Below are 16,291 nucleotides of genomic sequence, written 5' to 3' on the forward strand. Positions count from 1 at the left end.
AGCCAGACACAGATTGCATGGTGGGAGGTGACCCTGCCCGCCCCCAGAAGAGAGGCAATAGTGACAAGGGAACGCCTTAGTGAGTTCTGAGCCCTCCATGACACATCCAAAGGCCACAACACACAGATGCTGACCTCCCTCCTCATCAACAGGGCACAACCAAGCAAGGATGCCCCCCGAATTTAGGGTGCCCAAGGCAGAGGCACAGAGCAGCAGTGAGAGCAGAGGGGGCACCTACTGAGAGGGCGGGGTGGGGGATGGGTGGGATGGGGGTGCTGGAGAGGGGCTGGGAAGCTGGGGAGGGGCCAGGGAGCTGGGATGGGGAGGGCTGGGTGGGGCAGGCGACCAAGGGCTCAAGAGTTGTAGGGGCTGGAGAGGAGCTGGGGGCAGGGGGCGGGGCAGGGGGAGGGCTGGAGCTGGGGAGGAGCTCCGCTGGCCCGAGGAGGCGGAGGTGTGTCCACCCTGGCCTTCCTTCTGTTGGCTTTATGGAGAAGCCCCAGACCCAGGGGTGGGCTCCCATCCTGAGAGGGAGTCTGAGAAGTCCTGGCTGCTTGTGTCCCAGAGGAGGGGTTCCCAGGGCCGGGGATGCCCACACCCAGCCCTGACACTGACAGCAGCTGGGACAGCGTGCACCCCCAGTCGGTCTGTGGGACCTCTCCGTGCCCCTACTGTGTGCTCTGCCCAAGCGCTGGGACCCCCAAGCTTCCCCAGTGGCCCAATAGGAACAATAGCCCTACAGAAAGGGGGAGAAAGAAAGAGACCGTGGCTGTGGGGACAGTCTGAAGCCCACAGGGGCAGCCTTGGAAGTGTCTCAGACCCAGGCTCCGGGTCCAGCCAATTCCTAGGCTGGGGCCCTAGGTGTTGGGGTCTTGCTGCCCCATCAGACCCGGCCCCCAGGCCTCTGCCTCTAGTTCGGATGACCCCACAGGGGTCAGCAGAGGACGCTGGGGTGACATTGGCCAAGTTGGCAGTGGCCAGAGAACGTCTACGCCAGACACAGACAGAGACATAGCATCCTTTATTGTACAGCGCGCCTGTGAACTTCCAGTGCTCGTGGGCGCGGATGGAGAACCCCTCCGCCTTCGCCAAGGCCAAGCCCGGGTGCGGGCAGACAGGTCAGCTCAGGAGCTCGGCCACAGGAGAGTGAAGGCGCCGCGGCTGCAGCGGAAATCCGGCTCCGGCTGCTCCGGCCTGGGCTCCACGGAGACCAGGCGCCGAGCCCCGCGCTGGGTCAGGGGGATGCAGTCGGAGACGCGGACCTCCAGGGCCCGTCCCTCCCTGAAGCGGGGACGGTTTGGGGGGAGGTCATGGTCAGGACCCGCAGGGCTCCACCAGCCCGCGGACGCCCCGCAAGCCCCGGGACTCACCCCTGGCAGTGCGCGGTCAGCACGCCCACCAGCTCCCCGACGCGATTGTCCAGCGGCGGCCGGGAGCGGTGCAGACACACCACCAGATCGTCGTAGCCCCGCGCATGCAGCACCACCAGCTGGTCCCGCCCGCTGGTCACGCTCAGCCCGGTCACCTGGGCCGCGGCCGGGAGAGGGGGTGGTGTCTCAGGGTCAGGGGTGAGGCAGGCCCCGCATCCCAGGAGCATGCCCACGCCCCCTGCAGCATCCCTGCCCTCTTCAGACAGCCTCTGGGAACACCGCAACACCTGAGGCTCCACAGTCCTGCCCTCCTCCCTTTCTGGCCCTGTGCCTAAATGGGAGGGTTGTGGCCAGCGTACCACATGCTCCCCTATCCTGACAGTTAGAGGGACCCCCAGCCTCAATCCCTGCCCTGGGCTGTCCCTTGCCCTGTGGGAGTATGAGCTGGGACTCCAGGGAGCCAGTGGGCCATAGAGATGCACATATGGGTGAAACAGACAGGGACAGAGTCTCATGGGTGGCAGCCAGGTCCATGCAGTCTGGGAGGGGGAGACCCCCAGCAGGCAGAGATATGGGGAAGAGGGGCCATCTGGCATTTGGCTCTGCCAAAGAGTGGAGCAGGAAGGGGTGAAGGAGCTGAGGGTGGGGTTCGGGCCCTACAGCCACGGGGAACGGGAAACCTCTGCAGGCTGTTCAGTGGAGGGGTGGGCGCGGGGGCTGCCATCCTGAGCTGATGCTGAGTTCTAGAAAGCTCTGGCCATCCCAGGTAGGCAGGAGGGGAGGGGCCCGGCAGTGCCCAGCAGGACCACCAGGCCAGCTGGAGCCCCATTGATGCCTCTGCCCTCCCGCGGGGCTCACCGCGTCCAGGGGCACGGCCCGCATCACCCGGTACTGCCGGCCCGGCTCCAGCTTGTACAGGTGCCGGTCTGTGAGCAGGAGCGCCCGGTCCCGGCTTTTGTTGAAGCGATTCACCTGCAGGACAGGTGTTTTCAGGGGTCACTTGCCTGGCCCCAGGGGCACCCCGGCAAGTATGGCTGGGGGCTTCCCCTCCCTGGGGCCATTCTCTCACTGACTGGGTTGGAATTGACCAGTTTTGAAGTTTCAGGAGCAGCTGTGAACCTCTGAGCTGGGCCTGGGCTGGGGTTGCCACGTGCCCTGCACCCACTTCTCACCTTTCGGACGTGGCTGGAGAAGAGCACGGCCCTGAAGCCGTCCTTCTCCCGAAGTGTCTTCAGTCGCTGAGCAAACAGGTCTGCGGCTGTGGGGTTGTCTGTGGCCTGAGGACACAGGGGGCTGCTTGGGATGGGGTCCTGGGATCATGCTTGATTGGCAGTGACTCTCAGTGAATCAGCACAGCCACCCTTCCCCTCAGAAAACTGTACGTCAGCCTCCCATTGGGTCCACCTGCCACGCTGGGTTCCCTGGGGGCCCAGCACGCAGACCCCGGCAGTCCTAAGGTTCCAGGCACACATGTCTGTGTCCTCCACACCCACCCACCAGCCCTGCTCCTCAGGCCAGGCCTGGACAGACACTGAGATGGAAGGGGCTGGGCAGGACCTGGCTCCTCCACACCAAGCCACCCATCTGGGCAAACCCCATGCCCCTAAGGCTTCATCCCCTGTAGAACCGGGCCGGGGGCCGCTCACAGCGCCCATGTGTGGGCCAAGAGGAGCTGTGGCGTGGGGTGCCAGCCAAGGGGCTGTGCCTAAGAAGGGGGCTCTGTGCCTGAAAATGGGGGTGTTGACCTGAACACGGGGCTGGGGGAGCTCTACCTGAGAACACGGGTACAGGAGTGTGAGTAGGCAGAGGAGCAGGTGATCAGTAAAGCCCAGGCCAGCAGGTTCTGGGTGAAAAATCTTAAACTTCAGAAGCCAAGGGCAGGAACAGAGAAGTCCAGCCCATAGGACAGCCAGACCCAGGGAGAGGACAGCTGAGGTGGACATAGGCAAGTTCTCAGCCTCGAGCCCCTCCTTGGCACCCCGCCCCGGCAGCCCTGACACTTACGGAGGACAAGTAGTCCTGGGCCCAGGCCCGCCGGCAGCCCCAGTCCTGCCGTAGCTCCTGCAGGACCCTCATGGCAGCCACCTTGGCCTTGATCTGAGCCATGTCTGAAGGGGGGATGTTCTTCACCAGCTGCCGGGCCCGCCACCTGGAAAGGACCAGGTGGTCAGACGGATCCCTGTGCAGGCCTCATCCTTCCTCACCCCTGGTCCTGACCCCCAGAACACATGCTAATGCCTTTCAAAGCCCCTCAGCCTGGCACTGGCCACCCTCTGTGTCCCAGCTTCCCTCGTCTCATTGGAAGGAGGCCTCTCCTGCTCTGAGCACCCTGGTTACCCTTCACCCTGTCTCCCAGAGAACTCCTATTCAGCCTTCAAAGCCCTGCTCAGTTGTAGAGTTTCCCCCACTTCTAGCTCTGACCCACCACCCTTCCTGCAGGCCTCTAGCAGGGAGAGAGAGGCCTGTGTCACCTCCAAATGCCAAGCAAGGTGCTGGGGACATTAGGGATCTGCCACCAGCTGTGAGGTGTGGGCAGCCAGCTAATGTGCACAGCCCGCAGTTCTCCTGCTTATCAAACAGGATTGTGTGTCTCCTCGTTGGCACTGTGGGGTTCAGAGGACCACGTCCAGGTATTCAGTGGGCACTAGCTCAGTGGGAAAGAGCAGGGGACGGTGGCAGAGGGCGAGTACCTGCAGAAGAGCGCCTGGCAGATGTCCTGGAAAGGCTGTAACACGGCAGGGGGTGGCGGCCAAACAAGGTCACGGCCATAGAGCGGGGGCTGCCTTGCGGCCTGGAATCGCCGCTGCATCTCCGTCAGGTAAGTGCGCACCTTGTGCCTCCGGAACGAGCGCATGATGGTGTAGACGGCCCTCAGTCGCCGGCAGTACCGCCTCGCCAGCGTACCCCGCCACGCCTGGGGGCCAGTGGGAGGTGGTGCTTGGTCAGGTCCAGCTAGGCCCCACCTCCCTCACTTCAGGAGACCCCCAAAATGGAGGAGCACCCCAAGAATGTAGCCATCAAAATCCAGACTGGAGATCCCACAGGGCCAGCAGCCCAGCAGACCCACAGATTAAAACAGACTTAAGCAATGTCACACGTGACTGCAACGTTACGAACTCTGACTTGAACAGACCGGGGACACGACTGGGGAAGTGTAGATAATTGACTGGACAGGACAGAAATTCCTCAGTCCTGTTTCTGTGATGGTAACATGTCATGTTCTTAAAAACAACCCTTGTGTGTTAGAGGAGACAATGGGGGTAACAATAAAACACAGTGTGTGATCATTAACTGGATTCTGGCTTTTTAAAAGATGTAATGGGTAGCAGTGGGGCACTTTCGCAAATTTGAATATGGCCTACATATCAGATTATATTTTATCAGCATTTGATTTCTTGAATGTGCTAATGTCAGCGTGGTTAAAAGGGTGAATGTGCCTGTTCTTAGGCTATGTCTGCTGAATTATGTAGGGGTGTCATTAGATTATATGGTTCCGGGAAAAATATAAACACACGCGTACATGAGTATCTGTATGTGGTTGTGGAGAAAGACAGACAGAGAGGCAGAGACAGGGTCGGGAACACACAATTGTAGCAATCTAGGTGAAGAGAAATTATATGAATCTTTCTGCTTTTCTGTGGTTTGAAATGTTAAAAATAAAAAAGTTATGGGAAGAGATGGAAGAATCCTCATCCTTTGGAAATACATACTGAAATGATTATAAATGACATGATTTGCTTCAAAATAACAGGGTAGAGGTGAGGTGTCTGCACAAAACCACACTGGTCACGTGACACGGTTGACACTGGCCAGTAGGGATGTGGGAATTTAATACACCTTTCTGCACACTTTTCTCCGGGTTGGAAATCTTTCAGAGTCAATAGGAGAAAAAGAGGGAAAAAGAAAGGAAGGCAGGAAACCAGCACCCTGAATATCTTGTTTTGAGCATCTGGGCCTGAAGCTGGCGGCCACAGGACGGAGGAGACCTGAACCACATCCATGCTTTGTGCCTAAGGCAGTTTCAGACTCGGTTTGTCCCCTGTGAGTGGGGTCTCCCCCAGTGCTGGGAAGTGAGCCCGTGGTCCCGTCAGTGCAGGCACACGCCCCCAGCTCCGGGTCGGGCACACTCATCTCTCCTCTCCCCAAGGCAGGGAATGCACACCCACCTCTCCTTCCCGCCCGGCCGACCCCCTCCATGTTGGGGGTCCCTCCCCGCCACACCTTCTGCAGCAGCAGCACGATGATGGGGATGAGACACGCGCGGCTCTGCTCCAGCATGACCAGCGTCCGGGGCGAGCGGATGAAGAGCTTGCTGTGGCCAAAGGCCACGTCCCCCTGCAGCCCGTGCTGCTCCAGGAGGGCGCCCACGGCCGCCTTGTCGGAGCCCAGCAGGTGGTTTGGCCACGTGTACTCACAGGTCATCTTGTACCTGTCGCCGCAGGACAGGGCAGTGGGCGGGACGCGGAGGTGCCCAGCCCTGATTCGCCCCGCCCAGCGCCCCACCCTCCACACCGCACCACCTCCACTCCAGCGCCCGCGCCCAGCCCAGCCCATCCCACACCCCCTCCCTGCCACGCCCACCCCAGCCCAGCCCATGTGTCACACGAGGGGCCTCGATGACTGTCAGTGTCCCGAGGTTGGCAGCCTGCTGGCTCCTACATGCACTGATGTCTGAAAAGCACTTGCTGCTTTCGGCACCCCCAATCATCTGCCCCCCACAGGGGCAGGTTGGGGTGGGGAGGGCCATACCTGAGCAGGAATCGAGGATAGGGCTGGCGGGAAGCAAAGCCAGCCCTGCGGACCCTCACGTTCTCCAGGAGCCCCAGGTATGCGACCTGGTGGCGACAGTGGCCCTCATCCAGCTTCTTGGCCACCTTGTCCTCATTGGGCTTGATGCAGCGGACGTAGAAGGGCTCCTGTGGGGACAGAGGATGCTCGAAGAGGCCCATGTCACAGCCTTATGGTCAGCGGGCATGGGCAGCAAGTGAGTTCAGCCCTGGCGCCTCCGTCCCTCCCACACTGCCATCTGGGTGGGGAAGAGGCTCTCTCAGTGGGAAGGGGAGGCCAAGGGGCCAAGGGCAGGCAGAAGGGCAGGGCCCGGAGGAGACCGGGGGATGGGAGGACGGGAGCCCAATGCTCGGTGAGGGCAGGAGGCTGGGCCCAGAGCCAGGTTCTGAGGCTGAGGCAGCAGCAGTAAGCCCCACTTGCCCTTCCTCTCGCCTTCCTAGAGGCCCTGCTGAGTCTTTGGATGTCCTGTTGTTAAGCTGGCCCTGGAGTCCTCCCGCGGCCCCCTCTGACTTTGGACCCCAAGCTCCACAAGAAGTTAGTGACGCTTTGCTGTCCCTGTGGCCTCAGTTTCCAGAAGCTAATCCCGGCTCCACGCAGGACCAGGGTTGGGCCAACCCAAGCTCTGAGCAAGGTCTCCACCAGCCCATCCCCAAGAGGCTATGGGGCCAGGAGAAGGCTGCTAGAATCCCGTGTTTACTCAAGCCTCAGCCTGGCCCAGGGCATCTTTAGCCTGTGCAGTGGCAGGTCCCTCCCTGATGGAGGGGGCGTGGCTCACATCAGACAGGAAACCAACGCCCTCCTCCTCCCGGTGATGTGCAGGGACGGTGGGGGGCCCAACTTAACACCCAGGCCCAGACAGAAGGATCTGGAGGAGTCAGGGTCAGAGCAGGGGTGGGGGGCCGTACCTTGGAGGCCAAGTTTTCCACCAGGGCCACCATGGAATTCTTGAAGAGCGTGCCGGCCGTCAGGGGGCGCTTTGTCACCTCTGTGATGTCCTGCTGCCCGTCTGGCCACATGGCCCGCAGGGTGGGGTCCGTGCTAGGGATAAAGGCTGCATGTCCAACCGCCCTCCACCCTCCCGGGGGACAGCCCCCGCCCAGCTTGGCCATTTGTACGCTACATGGCCTCAGTGTTGAACCTCAGGCTGTCTGTGAGGGTCAGACTGGAGTGTCTGAAAGCCCTTCCAGCCAGAACCCCTGGGCCCTCTGCCCTCTGGCACCCCCATACACGCCCAGAGAGCCGCTCACCTGTTGTACAGCAGCCGTTTGAAGTCCTGGAAGAGGAAGTCTCTGTTCTTGTCAATGAAGCCCTCCACCGAGTACCTGGGGGGCGAGGGCCAGTGAGGAGGCAGGAGCCTCTGATGGCCCCGAGCAAGCCCCTCCCCACCCCCACCAGCCCGTCCTCCTGTCGGTCAGCCTTCCTTCCTTCCTTCTCGCCAGCTCCTCTTCCCTTCCCCCTCCTGCCCGCTTTTTGTCTCATCGCATAAACGTTCTGCCTCAGAAGTTCCTCTCCTGGAAGATGAGTCCAGTGGTTATGCCCACAGCTCCGGAGCCAAATGTCACATCACTGGATCCTGGCTCCGGCACATACATGCTGTGTGACCTGGGACAAGTTACCTAAACTCTCTGTGCCTCAGTGGACATCAAATGCTCAGAAGGTGCCTACTGAGTTTCTGTAAATATCAGTGATTGCAATTACAATCGGGAACTCCTGAGTCATTGATCTGTTTGGATCCTGTGGCACTGAGGACCTCAGATTCATTATCTCATCCTTTGACTGCTAGAAAGCTCAGTGCCAAAATCTTGGCTTCACTTGCAGCTCCTACAAAGACCTGGGGCGATGAGATCTGATTCCTGGTGATTGTCTTCTGACTCAATTTCTTCTTCTTGTGAAGGGCACATTAGACATTTGTGCCTCTCTCTGTGAGTCACCTCCAGTCCGCTTCAGGATGAGGTGAGTGACAAGTAAATTAACCATGTTGATTTCTGGAGGACACTGGGGGGGATCTTGGTACTCAGTATGTGGCGCAAGGACTCGCAGTGTCCACCTGGCCTGGGAGCTTATTAGAAACATAGACTCTCACCCCTCTGCCCCTCCTTGCTGACCTCCACCTCGAAGAGCAGACCTTGTTCATAGAGTGACATGAACTGGCCCTGGGCTAGGAGCAGAGGTCCCATCCTGGCTGCACCTTGGAATCTCCTATCCCATCCCATGAAAAGGGCATTTTTTTAAAGCTTCTCAGAAGATTCTACGATACAGCTGGGGCTGGGAACCACTAAAAAGCCCCGATTCATGCTTTTTATTCTTTTTATTTGTGAATCTGGTGAAAGGCATATTTTTAGTGTCTTAAAAAGGGGAGGAGGGAGGGTATAGCTCACTGGTAGAGCGCATGTTTAGCATGCATGAGGTCCTGGGTTCAATCCCCAGTACCTCCATTAAAATAACTAACTAAATAAATAAATCTAATTACCTCCCCCCAAAAAAGAAAACAAAAAACCCCATAGACAAAAATAAATAAAATTTCTCTAAATGGGAGGGGGTAGAAGGGGAGACAGCTCAGTGAAGGGCCTTACGTGACATCCCCTGCATAGTGCTTGATCCGGAAGTCTCGGCCGAACTCCATGGTCTTGTCTGTGGGGCAGAGCTGTGGGTAGGGGACAGGCCAGGGTCAAGGCACAGAAGGTGTGTGGGAGGGGAGACAGTCCTCCAGAGGGGGCTGAGCCATCACCAGGGGCCCCCCACCAGAGATAGGCAGCATGGCGCCTGTGGGGCGCATGCATGCCAGTGTCAGGACCAGATGGAAGTGTACACGGTTGGGGCGACTGCAGGGGGCGGAGGGGCACCTGGCGGCTGGTGTAGTGTGGGTGGTGACGGTGGTGTGTGTCCAGGGTCTGCAGGAAGATCCGGTCAGTGATGGGGCCTGCGGTGCTGCAGGCCTCATCCAGCACGGCCAGGATGCCCCGGTGGGGCCGTTCCACCAGGTCCACGATGGTGGCGTTGTTAAAATACTCCACCTGCGGCGGGGCACGGAGGGCAGCTCCTGAGCCCCGTGGGCCAGTCTCTCCCCAGCGCTCCCGCCCAGCGCCCGCTCTGCCCAGCGCCCTGCTTCGCCCTCCAGGGCCCGGGATGCGCACTCACGGTCTGCCAGGTGATGCCCTCCCGCTCGTACTCCTCCTGCTCCTGCTTCAGGATGAGCTGGATGAAGAGCTGCTGCAGCTTCTCGTTGCAGTAATTGATGCAGAACTGCTCGAAGCTGGGGGCCGAGGGGCCGTTCAGAGTCATGCCTTGCCCACCCACCTGGGGGCTTCCGGTCCACGGGGAGTGAGTGTGACAAAAGGCAGGCTTCCCCCCAAAAGTTTGCCGGAGGGGTCTGGTGCCAGGCACCCCAGGTGGCCCCACTGTGTGGGTGCATCTCCCACTCTGGGCTGCTCCTTTACCCTGCTGCCCCCAAGTCCAGCACGTACACCTTGGAGTGGATTCCGGAGTCTCAGCAAGGGGGTGAGCACCACTGGATGGTGGCATAGCTGAGGCAGGCTTGAGGGCATGAGCTCGGCGCCAGGGACCAACCCAGACAGAAGTCAGACATTTGTTCTCCAGCCCAGCTGAGCTCCCCAGGACTAAGGCGGCCCTAGAGGTTGGGCTCAGAGTGTGGGATGTGGTGGCTGGGCTACCTACCTGTTGACAGGGAACACCTCGAAGCCGTAGATGTCCAGCACACCGATGACTGTGTCCTTGCCGTCGCGCCGGGGGTCCCGGCCCCGGGTTTCCATGACACTGTTGATCCGGTTCACCACCCACTCAAACAGCCGCTGGTACACTGCCTGGGGGGAGGCCACCAGCCAGCTGCTTCTGACTGCCTCTGCACTTGTCTCCTCCAGGAAGGCCTCCTGGGTTCCCCCCACCCCCCACCCCCAGAGTACCTTGGCACAGGCGTCCCGGGCATAGCTAGCCTCGGCCGCAGTGTGGCCCTTCTCAATGAGCTCTCTGCCTCCCGAGGCCACAGTGCGAGCCAGCAGGCAGCGCAGCACCAGCTCCCGGGGGGTGGCCGTCAGCTCAGCCACGTGGTCCACCAGCACCTCCTCTGTCACCGCCAGGCGCCCCTGCTCCAGACCACCCTCCTCCACCTCCACAAACTCAATGTTTCCCTGGTGATGGGAAAACCAGAAAAAGTCAGGCAAGCCTTTGCCCAGGGAAGGAGGAAGGGAGGGCAGGGCCAGGGGTGCAGTAGAGCCTGGCTTCTGTCATGTGCACAGCCAGAGATATGGGAGCGGTTCCTGGAGCACAGCAGAGCCTTCCCCAAGGCTTTCCACCCAAAACATCATGTGAGCGATCCCACTGCATCCGCCTGCAGCCAGCTACGCACTACTCACTCCTCATTCTACCTCACACAGAACAGAAGCTCAGAGGCGCCGAGTGACCTGCCCAAAGCCACACAGCTCTTGAATAACAGAAGCAAGAAGCAGGTCTGCATGATGCGCAGCTGTACTGAGCCCAGACTGCCCTTGCCTGCTAAGTCCGGGCTAATTTACTAGACAGGAATCAGGCACGTTCTGGGCACGCAGAGCCCACGGCTCAGGGCCCGATCTTGAGGGAGCCCATCGCCAAGGCAACTTGGTTTCAGCAGAGGGAGGAGTGGGCCAGTCCCAGGGCTGGGCTGGCAGAGGCTAGTCCCTCCCTGAGGGGAGACGTCCAGCCAGGCTCACCAGGTGCAGTATGGCGGCCAGGATCCGGTGCACGGAGTCCACCTCCTCAGGACTGAAGCCGATCACACGCATGGCCTCTGTCACCGCCTGGTGGTGGCTCTTCTCGTCGGTGTCCAAGACCTGGGGGAGAAGGGGCTCAGCACCCCAGTGCCACACTGAACCTTGATTCCTCTATCCCAGCACGCACGCACCCCATCCCCACACCCAGCCCCAATTCCTCCAACTGAAAGACAGTGAATCAGGGCCCCACCAGTCCTGCTGAACCACTCACACCATGCTGGGCCCTGCTGAAGCCATTGGTCACCAGCACCCAGGACTAGATGTGATGAGAGCCTGGGTGCCCTGGTGCTTACACAGAGCCCTGCCCACCACTCACACTGAGCCCCGCTCCCTGGCGGGTGAAATTATACAGCGCAGGGTTTCTCTGCAGGTGCAATTTTCGCAGCTCCTCATCCTCACAGCCCCGCAGCACCTGGAGGGCCGAGATATCCCTCAGTAAGGCCCCCTGAGCTCCAAAGACCTCTATTCACAAACACAGCACAAACAGGCATGTCCTTCAACCACCGTTGACCCAACAAACGAACACAGGATGTGGGTCAGTGCAGTGATGGTGTGGGCACTGCCTGAGCGCAGGGAGAACCTGTTTCTAAGTTCAGACACAGTGTAGATACTGAACAAGTCTAATGAGAACCCGCTTCAGTGGTCAGATGTGGTGTAGACAACACTAGAGTCCAGGGAGATCCCACTTCAGAGACCGGACACACTGTAGACACCACCCATGTCTTGGGAGGACCTACTTCAGTGATAGGACACGAAGAAGACACTGCCAATGTCCAGGCAGACCCTCTTCACTGAGTCAGAAAGAATGTCGATACCACCCAAGAATGAGTGTAGAAAGAATGTAGATCCACAGAGACCCCACCTCAGAGAATCTCATCCAGTGTAGACACCATCAGTGTCCAGGTAGAACCCACCTCAGTGTCAGACATGGTGTAGATGCTGCCCATTTCCAGATGGAACCCACCTCCTGGTCAGATGCAGTGTGTACACAGCCCATGCCCAGGGAGACCCCACTTCAGTGTCATCAACTGTGTAGACGCTACCCCAATCCAGGGGAAAACCACTTCAGTGGCCAGACATGGTGTAGATATCACCTGAGTCCAGGCAGAACCCACTTCAGTGAGTCAGAACATAGACACCACACAAGTCCAAGGAGATCCTGGCTCAGTGGGTCAGAATGGTGTAGACACCACCTGAGTCCAGGAAGAAACACTTTAATGGGACAGACTCAGTGTAGACATTAACAGTATCCTGAGAAATGTCACTTCAATGGTCAGAGACAGTGTAGATGCAGCCAGTGTCCAGGCAGACCCACCCTAGTGGTGCAGATACCTCCCAAGTCCAGGGAGATCCCACTACAGCTGGATTGAAGTAGGTGTGCCTGTGTCCCGGGATAACCCACTTCAATGGTCAGGCACTGTCAGCCCTCAAGTAGAACCACCCCAGTGGTGCTCAGACATGGTGCAAACACTGCCTGAGTCCAAGGAGACCCCACCTCAGTGGATCTTACCCATTGTAGATAGTATCAGTGTCAGACGCGGTGTAGACACTGCCCAGGTCCAGGGAGTTCCCACCCCAGTGTGGGTGGGGGAGGGGCAACGGGAGCAGGGCAGGGGCAGAAAGGGGCGGGGAAGGGAAATGGACAATGAGTTGGGCAATCAGGAGGGCTTCCCAGCAGTCCCCACCTGCTTTGGCTCACCTGGTAGAAGGCGTGGAAGTTCCTTTCCCCCACGTGCTGCTTGAGGACCCGAGACTGAGGAGAGAGGGGCAGCTGGACCCAGGCCTGGATACTTGCCCCACCCAGAAAACCTACACCAGAGCCCCCAGGGCAGTGCAAGTAGTGGGGCGGGGGGGCACCCCCGCCACCAGCCACAGCGGGAGCTCAGCCCTGTGAACCTGGGACATCCAAGAAGGTATGTTCCTGTCCCTTGGGCCCCAGGCCTGGGAGGGTCAGCGAGATGGGGCAGCTCTGCCTGATCCCCCCGAGGGAGGCCGGTGCAGCCCACCTGCCCAGGGTCTCAGCAGCAGGGCCCACCTTCTCCAGCAGGTAGCTGTGGATGTGCCCCCCCACAGGGTCTCCTTTGAAGTCGAAGTTGATGTCCATGTACTTGCCGAAGCGGCTGGAGTTGTGGTTGCGGTTGGTGCGAGCATTGCCAAAGGCCTCCAGCACGCAGGTGGACTTGAGCAGCACGTCCTTGACCCTGCGTGGGGGCAGAGGGGCCGGGGTTCTAACAAAGGCCTCGCACTGGGGACTGCTCCCTGGTCCAGCATCTCCACCTGAGGCCGTGGAATGGCCCTTGACTCTGGGACGCTGGGAAGGGCACCTGCCAGGCACTTGTGCCGGGTGTGGTGTAAAGCCTGAGGCTTGAAAGGCATCAGCAAATGCAGACAGTCACCTCCCTGCCTTCCCAGACCAAAGATGCAGGATGCACTACAGAAAGGAGTGAGGTCTGGACGCTCCACCATCTTCAACCTCCAGTTGTAGGGGTGGGCGCTGCCAGCCATGTGTGCTCTGCAACTTCCACTGCTGTTCCCACTCTAACCTGAACCCCACCTCCCCCCAACTTGACAGGAAGAGCCGGGGCTCCCACACAGGAAGCTGCTCCTACAAATCCCCGCTGGTGGGCAAGTGGATCCTGGTTTCCCGGTTCCCGGTTCCCGGCCCAAACTCTTGATACCTAGCCTGGCCTCTGGGCCTTCCTGACTGGCCAGCCAACTTCCCCACTTCCATTGGGTCCCAAGGAGGGCCTAGCCCCTGTCTGTTGGTCCCCTGCACCTCACCTCCTCCCTGTCCGTAGAGGCAGGGCACCCCTATGCCAGGCCTCACCCCTCTTTGGTGGAGAGGTCTTGGCTGTGGGTCATCTGGAGCCTTCCTGACAGAGAGGTTCACTGAACTTGGCCTGAGCTGGACTCAGTCATGTCTCTTGCTCCCCGATCAGGCATGAGGCCTGGGCTACCCCCGCCCCCACTTCATTGGCGCCCCTACTCACCTCTCCACTTCGGCCCTCTGGCTAGGGTTGGTGACGGCAGCTATGTATTGCATGATGTGCTTGCTGGCTTCTGTCTTCCCTGCCCCACTCTCCCCTGCCAGACAGATGGACAGTCAGACAGAATATTTGGCTGCTCCCCCTTAACCAGCTCCCTGTGCCCGCCCCCCCACCAGGTGCACCAGTCACCTCCCCATCACTGACAAATGAAGACACTGGGTCCCAGGGAGGGAGTGGAGGAGGTACCTGAGATAACAATGCAGGTGTCCCTGGACCGGCGCTTCATCGCCCTGTAGGCGGCGTTGGCCACGGCATACAGGTGGGGCGGCCGCTCATAGAGCTCCCGGCCCTGGTACCTGGCGATGGCCTCAGGCCCGTACAGGGGCAGCTCCTCGTAGGGGTTCACGGACACCAGCACCTCGCCGATGTAGGTGTAGATGCGGCCCTTCTGGAACCTGGCACAGGCAGAGCCAGTCCTCAGTGCTCAGGGCCTTGGGGGACACACATCTAGGTCCTAGGGCACTGGTCCACCCCCAGGGCTGAGAGCTGAGACTGGGTGGGGGGTAGGCTGATTTGAGTCTTGCTGGGACCCTCCACCCCCACCCCAATATCGTGTTGGGATCCAAGCTGCTGTCCCAGCAGGTTCTGATGTCACAGGAGTCATGACTGCCTGTTTTATTAAGGGACCGACTTGCCCAAGGCCACACTGGGCAAGGCAGAGCCGGCGGACTGGGAGATGGGGTTAAGGACAGAGAGGAGATCGGGGTGGGAGATGGAGGGAGGGGCCTCCGGCCGTTTCCGGCTCAAGAGCTGGGCGGGACCCAGAAGCAGAAGCCGACTCCACCCAGCCCCACCCAGACAGCGGGACTGGGAGGGGTGCAGGGAGGGGCCTGGGGCTGTTGCACCACCACCTTCCCTGGCACATCCTCAGACTTCTCAACCCTTCCTTTCAGGAGCCTGGTCGCCAGCGTGGGTGCCTGGGTCCACCCCTCTCTTGACCTTTCGGCCCTGGGAGGATCCTGCGCCCCGTGGTGTCTGGGACCCACCCTGCCCCTGATGGCCTGTCCGGGGTTCCTCTTCCTCCACCGCCTCTGACAGGGGAGTTCCCTGTCTTGGCTCCCCTCCACACCCTCCGCTACCGCCAGACAGGCTCTCCAATCTGTAAGTTGTGCGGCCAGGGGCTCAGTGCTCCATCGTTCACATGGAGACGGTAATACCTGTCTCATACGCTAGTTTATAAGAACGAATTGAAATCCTGCTTAGTTCCGTGCCCCATACAAAAGAGAAGCTCGTTTCCTGTCTGACTCTCTCCTCTCCATCCCACAGCCCTGGGCTTGGCTCATGGCCCGCAGCCTCTGATTTCAACAATCTGGGCTCAGTGGACGCTGTCCCCAGGCTCTTCCACAGCAGGCTGCCTTCTGCTCCCCCTGGCTGTCCTGGTGCCACCCCATCTCACCACCTGTCCCCCAGCTCCTCCCTGCCCTCTGCCCTCCTCCACAGCAAATAGGGTCCCATGTCATTTCTACCAGCCACACCCTGAAGCACTCCGCATGCCCCCTCTGCCAGCGTCATCTCATCTTGTCCCCAGGGCAGACCTCACCACTTCCCTTGGAGCCCCTCAGGGCCCAGCCCAGCCCCACAAGGGAGATGGAGTGTCCAGTGGGTCTGGTCAGGGTGCCTGTCTCTGCCAGGACAATGGGTCAGAAGGCACGGGTCTGGGGAGCCCACTCCAGCACTGGCTGGCTGCTCTGGCCGTGAAGGGGCAGTCCTTCCTGCCCTAGCCATCCCCCTGTGGTCACCCAGACAGTGGGCTGGGTGGGTGTGTGCGCACCCCACCCCCCAAGGCTGATGGAGACCAGAGGGGGTGGGGAAGGCGAGCCTGTGCCCTGGGTCTACCTGAAGAGGGAGGGGAGCCTGTGTCCTGGGTCTACCTGAGGAGGGGAGGGGAGCCTGTGTCCTGGGTCCACCTGAGGGGGGGAGGGGAGCCTGTGCCCTGGGTCTACCTGATTTTCAAGTTCTCCATGAAGTCGTCCATGGTCACTTGGTCCAAAAGCACAAAGTCGGGTTTGCCACACTCAGGGCCTTCCTCGTCCTCCATCCTGCCGGCGGGAGCACCCAGGCCAGGTTGCCCAGACCTTCCTGTGCAGAGGGACGGAGGGGAGGGGTGCTCTCGCACAGGCCCAGCCCTCCCTGCCCACAGCCCTCGCTGCCTGCCGCCCCTGCGGTGCTGGTGAAGTAGGAAGTGGGTTCTTCTGGCCCCAGGGAGAGGTTGTCCTCACCACTTGCTGGTTCCCTCCCAAGGGGCTCTGACCCCTGCTTCCTGGTTCCCCTCAGGGCGTGCCTAACGGCTGGGGAGGTGGCTGAGGTGCTGATGCTCTGGAGGGTT

General features: G+C 60.2%; 1 protein-coding gene across 1 annotated transcript; it reads right to left on the reverse strand.

Annotated features, from left to right (window-relative positions):
* Positions 1 to 1,003: 1,003 nt before the first annotated feature.
* Positions 1,004 to 16,195, reverse strand: MYO1G (myosin IG). The gene is made up of 22 exons (XM_010969540.3): positions 15,909 to 16,195; positions 14,152 to 14,360; positions 13,909 to 14,002; positions 12,954 to 13,119; positions 12,618 to 12,671; positions 11,235 to 11,330; positions 10,859 to 10,978; positions 10,076 to 10,300; positions 9,831 to 9,976; positions 9,294 to 9,408; positions 8,999 to 9,169; positions 8,729 to 8,799; positions 7,403 to 7,477; positions 7,061 to 7,193; positions 6,117 to 6,283; positions 5,589 to 5,796; positions 4,058 to 4,281; positions 3,372 to 3,516; positions 2,540 to 2,644; positions 2,226 to 2,339; positions 1,368 to 1,522; positions 1,004 to 1,278 (listed from the first exon to the last, which is right to left on the reverse strand). Exons 1-22 carry the CDS (start codon positions 16,001 to 16,003, stop codon positions 1,122 to 1,124), a joined length of 3,045 nt encoding a protein of 1,014 aa, XP_010967842.2. The 5' UTR covers positions 16,004 to 16,195; the 3' UTR covers positions 1,004 to 1,121.
* Positions 16,196 to 16,291: the final 96 nt, after the last annotated feature.

This window comes from Camelus bactrianus, chromosome 7, assembly GCF_048773025.1.
Source record: "Camelus bactrianus isolate YW-2024 breed Bactrian camel chromosome 7, ASM4877302v1, whole genome shotgun sequence".
Classification (NCBI taxonomy): Eukaryota; Metazoa; Chordata; class Mammalia; order Artiodactyla; family Camelidae; genus Camelus; species Camelus bactrianus.